This window comes from Urocitellus parryii, chromosome 11 (assembly GCF_045843805.1).
Source record: "Urocitellus parryii isolate mUroPar1 chromosome 11, mUroPar1.hap1, whole genome shotgun sequence".
NCBI classification, from domain to species: Eukaryota; Metazoa; Chordata; class Mammalia; order Rodentia; family Sciuridae; genus Urocitellus; species Urocitellus parryii.
The window spans coordinates 7,699,984-7,707,720 of NC_135541.1; the positions used below are offsets into that span (position 1 = coordinate 7,699,984).

At 47.9% G+C, this 7,737-nt stretch overlaps 1 protein-coding gene across 1 annotated transcript; it reads left to right on the forward strand.

Annotated features, from left to right (window-relative positions):
- The first annotated feature begins 4,559 nt into the window (after positions 1-4,559).
- Positions 4,560-7,174, forward strand: LOC144249157 (PRAME family member 12-like). The gene is made up of 4 exons (XM_077791364.1): positions 4,560-4,820; positions 5,225-5,284; positions 5,457-5,806; positions 6,601-7,174. The coding sequence occupies exons 1-4, from the start codon at positions 4,560-4,562 to the stop codon at positions 7,172-7,174; spliced, it is 1,245 nt and encodes a 414-aa protein (XP_077647490.1).
- Positions 7,175-7,737: the final 563 nt, after the last annotated feature.

Genomic DNA, 7,737 nt, shown 5'->3' on the forward strand with positions numbered 1-7,737 from the left:
ATTGGTTCATGAGAAAAGACAGAAACAAAATTGTCCCTGATTTGCACAGGTGAGGAGGAAACAAGGGTGGTGCTCAGGGCAGTGAGGGACTTACAAGTTCTGTCCAGGTGTGCAGGTTTCTTGGAGCCTCAGCAGGCCAGGCTGGTTCTCCTTGGGCTCCAGGACTCTTGTGTTTCTCTTCTGGCTCCACAGAAGTTTTATGGACCTCTCTAACCACGCCCCCACCTCCATCTGGAATCCAATTGACTGGCATCCAATCAGAAAGCAGTATCTGATCAGGTTCTCCAATCTCCACCCACTTAATCCTGATTGGATTTTCTTCCTCCAGAATGATTTATTGAATTTGATGCTCATTCATGAGTGCAGAATCAGGAAGAGGATGAGAGTCAGGGATGCATCCCTCCATGCATTCCAACCGTGGACTGAATTTTGTCCATAAGTGACCCTCCTGTTCCTCCCATGAGACAGAAAAGCACTGAATCCTTTGAGACAAAACAACACCTGAAAATATCTTTCAAAGGGATCTTTGGCCATATCAAAATTATTTGAAATATTTTTCCAAAAATTGCATAGTAAAAACAGCTTTTGAAGACAATAGTGACAACCACGAAGACCACAAAATGGAAACCATGTTTACAACAGTCACACAAGTGTTGAGTTACCTTGCAGCAAATCTGGGAACACTAGTGAGGAAAAGCAGACAAGGAGGGTGGAATCAGTCTTCTAGACTTGGGGCAAGACTTCTCCTGTTTGTCTGTCTGTACTGGGGATTGAACCCATTTGTTCTCTACCACTGAATCACATCCCCTGCCCTTTTTATTTTTTGCTTTTATTTGGAGATAGGGTCTCACTAAAATGTTAGGTCCTCACTAAGTTGCTGAGGCTGGCCTCAAATTTGCCATCCTCCTGCCTCAGTCTCCTGAGTTGCTGTGATTACAGGTGTGGGCCATTGTGCCCCATCAGACATGGAAAAGTCTGAATTCCCCTGAAGATGCAAACTGTGGGCAACTTGGGAATGGGAGGAAAAAACACAGGGTTGGACAGCAGGTGTTCCTGACATCAGGGAGGCCACCCACTGGAGACTCTTCCTGCAGAATCAAGGACCCCCAGGGCACATCTCCCAGGCAGCCTTTGCTCCAGCCAGTCTCCAGGGCTCTTTAGGCTGTGAGAAGTTCACAGGCAAAGGAAAATTTGAAGAGCCTGAGTAAAAAGAGATTCAGGAATTGAGGAAGGAGAGACGGAAAGAGAGGGAGTGCTTGGATGATGAGCCATGTGAGGGGAGGACTTACAGGGAAGATGTAGAAGGAATGGTTTGATTGGCAGCAGTTACAGAATGGCATTTCTGCTTTGTTGTTCTGTCTTTGTGTTAGTCAGCTTTTTCAGGCTGTCACTACAACACCCAACCCCAACAACTACAGAGGAGGAAAAGTTTACCTGGGGACTCATGGTTTCAGAGGTCGAAATGCACCACAGCAGATTCCATTTCCTGGGCCCTCACCTTCAAGGTGAGGCTGACCATTATGGTGGGAGATTGTGGCAGAGGGAAGGTGCTCACATTATTAGAGAACAGAGAGGCAGAGAGATGGCCCTTGCCAGATACAAAATATACACCCCATATTCACACCCCCAATGATCAGCTTCCTCCAGCCACACCCCAGCTGCCCCCTGTTATCACCCAGTTAATCCCATTGGGAATTAACTTACTGACAAGGTTAAGGCTATAAACCAATCATGTCTCCTCCCAAACCATTGTCTCACAGGTGAGCTGTTGGGAGACACAGCATCTAAACCATGATAGACTTCTTGGGTATCTTCTTGGAAAATATCCCTGCTCACATCACAGTTGGATACTTACAGTTGGCTGAGATGATCTTTGGTTTCTGTTTCACATAATGACTTACACAAATGACCCACATTTAATCTCCTATGTGTGCTGTGAAGTAGGGCTAAGGCTATTTCAGAGGCCTCATTGCTTTTTAGGCTCCACAACATTTGAACTCCAGTCTCTGATTGAGCCCTGGAAACTGCCTGGAACAAAGGGTGCCTGGGAGATGTGCCCTGGGGTCCCTGATTCTGCAGGAAGAGTCTCCAGTGGGTGGCCTCCCTGATGTCAGGAACACCTGCTGTCCAACACTGTGTCTTTCTCTCCCATTCCCAAGTTGCCCACTGTTTCCACTCTTGGTGGATTTCAGACTTTTCCAAGTCCCCATCAGGGGCATGTTGGCCCATGCCTATAATCACAGCAACTCAGGAGACTGAGGCAGGAGGATGGCAAATTTGAGGCCAGCGTCAGCAACTTAGTGAGGACCTAAGCATTTTAGTGAGACGTATCTCCAAATAAAAGCATAAAACATAAAGGGCAGGGGATGTGACTCCGTGGTAGAGAACCAATGGGTTGAATCCCGGTACAGACAGACAAATAAGAGGAGTGTTGCCCTACGTCTAGAAGACTGATTCCACCCTCCTTGTCTCCTCTTCCTCTCTGAGTGTGCCCAGATTTGCTGCAAGGTAACTCGACATTTGTGTGACTGTAGTAAACATGGTTTCCATTCTGTGGTATTCATGGATGACAATACTGTCTTCAAAAAGCTCTTTTTACTATGGAATTTTTGGAAAAAAAATTTGAAATAATTTTGATATGGCCAAAGACCCCTTTGAAAGATATTTTCAAGTGTTGTTTTTTCTTAGGGACTCAGTGCTTTTCTGTCTCATGGGAGGAACAGGAGGGTCACATATGGACAAAATTGAGTCCATGGTGTGCAGTGCCTGGAAGGACTCATCCCTGACTGTCACACTCTCCCGGATTCTGCGCACTTTCATGAGATGGGATTCAATCAACCAATCTGGAGGAAGAAAATCGGATCAGGATTAAATGGGTGGAGACTGGAGAACCTGATCAGATACTGCTTTCTGATTGGATGCCAGCCAATCAGATGGAGGTGGGGGTGTGGTCAGAGAGGTCCATAAAAGCTTCTGTGGAGCCAGAGGAGAAACACAAGAGTCCTGGAGCCCAAGGAGAACCAGCCTGGCCTGCTGAGGCTCTGAGAACCCTGCACACCTGGACAGATCCGGTAAGTCCCTCACTGCCCTGAGCACCACCCTTGTTCCCGCCTCACCTGTGCGGATTCAGAAACTATGATTTTCCCTATCTTTTCTCATGAACCAATTTACAATGTCAATTTTGCCTCTCAGTGTAGTTTTATCTTGATCCTGAACTCTAGAATTTCCACTTTGTTTATGTCACTTTCAATTTTCTTTCTTTCTTTCTTTGGTTTGGGCTATTGAACCAAGGGGTACTCAAACACTGAGCCACATCCGCATCCAAGTTTTGTGCTGTATTTAGAGACAGGGTCTCACTGAGTTTCTTAGCACCTGCTCTTGCTGAGGCTGACTTTGATCGCATCATCCCCCGGTCTGAGTCTCTGGAGACCCTGGGATAACAGGCTTGTGCACGCATGCCCCAGCACTTTTTCTTTTTCTCAATTGTTGTTTTCTAAAGTTTATGTGGAAAATATAGTTTATTTATCCATTTATTTATTTTGTGATGTGGTGACTGAACCAGGGCCTTATGCATGTGAGGCAAACACTCTATCAACAGTGGTATGTCCCCAGCCCAACATTTAATAATTTTTTCCTGCTGCTGAGGATCAAGCCCAGTGCCTCACATGTCCTAGGAAAGTGCTCTTCCACTGAACTCCAGGCAAAGTCAATTTAAAATTACTTAACCAAGGAAGTGGATTGCAATCCTATTTCATTCTAATTGATTGGAATTATATTTTCTGATAATAAAAATATTTATTTTGTGTGCCCTTAAAATTATACTGTTTTGCTGGGCATTGTGGCACATACCTGTAATCCCAACACCTCCAGAGTTTGAGGAGGCCAGAGAGTTAGAGTTCAAAGCCAGCCACAACAGTAGGAGGTGCTACACAAATCACTGAGAATCTGTCTCCAACTAAAAACAAAATACAGCTGAGAGCAGCGACTTACTGGTTGAGTGTCCTGAATTCAATCCTCAATATCGGCTCATACCCAAATTGTACTTTATGGCTTATTTAGTTTTGTAATTTTATAGTTTGTGTAAACAAAGTAAACAAAAAGCTTCAAACTATCTCATGCAACAGTTCACAGACTCTGTTCTGATCTGTTTGTTCTCTTCAACTCCCCCCAAGGTGGCAGAATCTCACATGTGTAACAGACACCCATGAGACTCTCTTGTAATTTCCAAGTTTTTTATAATATGGGCACTTAATTTTTTTTTTAATTTTTATAATTGCCCACTTAATTTTTTGATATTAAAAATAACATCACCCATGTGAGGCCAACTCCTTTCTGAGCCACTGTAGTTATTCAAACAGAGGATCCTACTGCATTAAGTCACATGACACTCCAATTTCCATTTTATAAGGACAAAGTAATAAGCAAAGGCTTTCCCCTTTAAGGATGGGGTGAATTTTTGGACTCCCCAGTACCCCTTTCATAGTGGCTGGCAATGGATGGGATAGTGACCTTTTCTCTGGACTATTTTCCTGGATCCTTCTTCTTTCAGACTCCCCAGGATGAGCATCCACTCCCCACCCATGCTGCTGGAGTTGGCAGGGCGCAGCCTGCTGAGCGACAAGCCCAGGGCCATCCTGGATCTGGAGGACCTGCCCATAGAGCTCTTCCCACCACTCTTTGTGGAGGCCTTCAGCAGGGGACACACTGAGGTCCTGAAGAGAATGGTGCAGGCCTGGCCCTTCACCTGCCTGCCCCTGGGGGCCCTGATGAGGCAACAACAGCCTGAGATGCTCCGAGTGGCCCTGGATGGGCTGGACATGCTGCTTGCCCAGCAGGATCACCCCAGGTGAGGGGGACCCATGTGGCCTGGAAGGGAGCACCCTCGGTGCCAGGGAAGGGATGGGTATAGGCAGGGAGAGTGGGTGCTGAAGTGTGCTCCACAGGCTTCCTGTGCTGCCAGCAAGGAGGGGTGGAGAGGCCTTGGCCATGCTGAGCCCCATCTGGGAAAGGCTTCCAGACGTGGAGGTGCTTGTGGCAGCTGTGCTGACCCAACAAGGAGGGTGTCCTTGTCCCTGACTCAGACTATACATGTGGGGACACCAGGCTGGATTGGAGGGAGGTAGATGGAGAATACTGAGAAAGAAGGAAGAGGTGAATCAGGGAGCAGCAGCTGAGAGGGGAAGGAAGGGGCCTCAGGGCTGAGACTCTGCTGTGGTCCCTGCAGGAGGTGGAAACTGCAGGTGCTGGATTTGCGGAAGGCTCCACGGAACTTCTGGAGGACATGGTCTGGAGCCGTGGTCGATGCCTGCTCACCAAAGGGCATTAAGAAGAATCAAGCATTGAAACTTGGTCCAGCAACTGCAGCTAAGTTTCCCTTGAAGATATTCATAGACTTGTGCCTCACAGAAGGGCCCATGGATGAATTCCTGACTCTCTTGTTCCTGTGGGTCATACAGAGAAGGGACCGGCTGCACCTGTGTTGCAATAGGCTGAAGATCTTTGGGAAACCCATCGGCCACACCAGGAAGGTCCTGAGACTGTTGCAGCTGGACTCTGTCCAGAAGGTGGAAGTGCACTGCACCTGGGTGCCCTCCACCTTGGCTGCTTATGCTCCTTTCTTGGGCCAGATGAGGAACCTGAGGAAGCTGCTTGTCTCCCAGGTCGGGGTGCCTGCCCACACCTCCCCAGAAGAGCAGAAGTGGCTGCTTGCCCAGCTCACCTCGCAGTTCCTCAGGATGGACTGCCTGCAGAAGTTCTGTGTGGATGCTGTCCTCCTCCTCGAGGGCCACCTGGAGCAGGTGCTGAGGTGAGTAAGGGGGGTGAGCTTCCTCTACAGATCAGTTACAGGAAATCTGAAAGGGCACCTACTGTGTGCCAGCCACTGACACTCTCATGGTGAACAAGACCATGGAAGGTAAATAACCCATCATCTGTTCCTATTGTATCCTTAAGCTTTATTTTCTAACCTGTGTTAGAGCAAAGGGCTGAACCAGGGTCCATGATCTGGGAGGTGTCACCATGCTGGGAAACCAGCTGATGGGGACAGGATTTAGTGAGGTTGGTTGAGGTTCCTTTTCTGGGAGGCCTGTCTGGCAACAAGGGTGCAAAGCAGGGTAGAGGAGAGGGCAGTGAAGGAGGGGAATTCCTACACCTGTACCCCTAACAGGGAAGCTCTGTGCTCTGCAGCTGGGAGCACAGAGACCCACCTCTAATGCTCATGTAAGGAAGGTTGTTCTGAGCTCCAGGTAGTGATTCTGCAGCCCAGGGTGAGGAGCAGGGATGGAGGCCTTGCTGAGGATGTAGGGTGTGAACTCTGCAGGGGTTAAACCCAGTCGGTTTTGTCACATCTTGCCTGGATTTGTCCTTCATACATGAATTCCCTTGACCTCCTATGATAAGAGATGTGGCTTTCTGCTTGTTTTGAGGATGGGGGTCTTAGAGATGGTGGATCCACCTAGTCACAAAAGCCTGAGACTAAAATGCAGTGACGTGAATGGGCAGATTCTGCAAAATGTCAACCAGGTTCAGATGGCCATGGTGACGTTGGGTTTGGGCCAATTCATTTTCTGCCTCGGAACTAACTGTCTTGTTTCTCCTTAGGCACCTGAAGACCCCCCTGGAGGCCCTCTCAATAACCAACTGCCCGCTCTCAGATTCCGACTGGAATTATCTCTCCCGATGCCCAAACACCAGCCAGCTCAGACACCTGGATCTAAGGGGCATCAAACTGACCAATTTCAGTCCAGAGCCCCTCAAAATTATTCTAGAGACTGTTGCAGCCACCCTGAAGTACCTGGACTTGGAAGCCTGTGAGATCATAGACTCCCAGCTCCAAGCCATCCTGCCTGCCCTGAGCCGCTGCTCCCAGCTCAGGTTATTGTGCTTATTGGGGAACCGCATCTCCATGTCAGCCCTGAGGGACCTGCTGCTTCACACTGCCAGGCTGAGTCAGTTGAGCATAGAACTGTACCCTGCCCCTCTGGAGAGCTATGATGCCCAGGGTGCCATCCACCCATGGAGATGTTCCCAACTCTGTGCTGAGCTCACAGCAATAGTGAAGGACTTTAGGCAGCCAAACCTCCTTATTTTCCGTACTGTCTCATGTCCTCAATGTGGCTGCATGTTCTTCTACAACCAGGGCCTCATTCACTGTTCCTGTCCAACAGCTGCCTAGTTGGGTGTGTATAAAAAGCTGTCTTCTAGGCAACTGGAGGTATAACCGTGATGTAGTGTGATTGTGAAGGAAACTGAGAGCCCAGCATTTCAGACACTGCTTGAAATGTGGATGGGGAAAGGAAACTGAACCAGGGGGCTACATTGGAAAAAAAACCCTTGAAGATTGGACCCTCTGCATACAGCCATATGTGTCTGTATAGGGTCATAACTACCGACCTGGGTTTCTAGAATGGGATTTAGGCTTCATGCACATATGAAGAAGCTATTTTTTTTCATGGATGGTCCATAAATAGTCAGAAATGAACGGAATCTCAAGGTTAATCTTCTCATGTCCTGTGTGATGGATTTACCTGGATTTCTAATTTAAACCTTGGGATTCTCCAGGTGCTTATGGAGAAAGATGGCCCTGGGTTCTTGGTGTTCAATCAGGTTCAGCCCCGGGATTTCAATGTATCAAACTGAAATTAGTCATTATGTGTGCCATCTACTCTGTGATTTAAGGCATACAGGTGCCCACAGCAGGCCTGGAACATTCTAAGTGGTCAGTGGAATTGGAAGAAA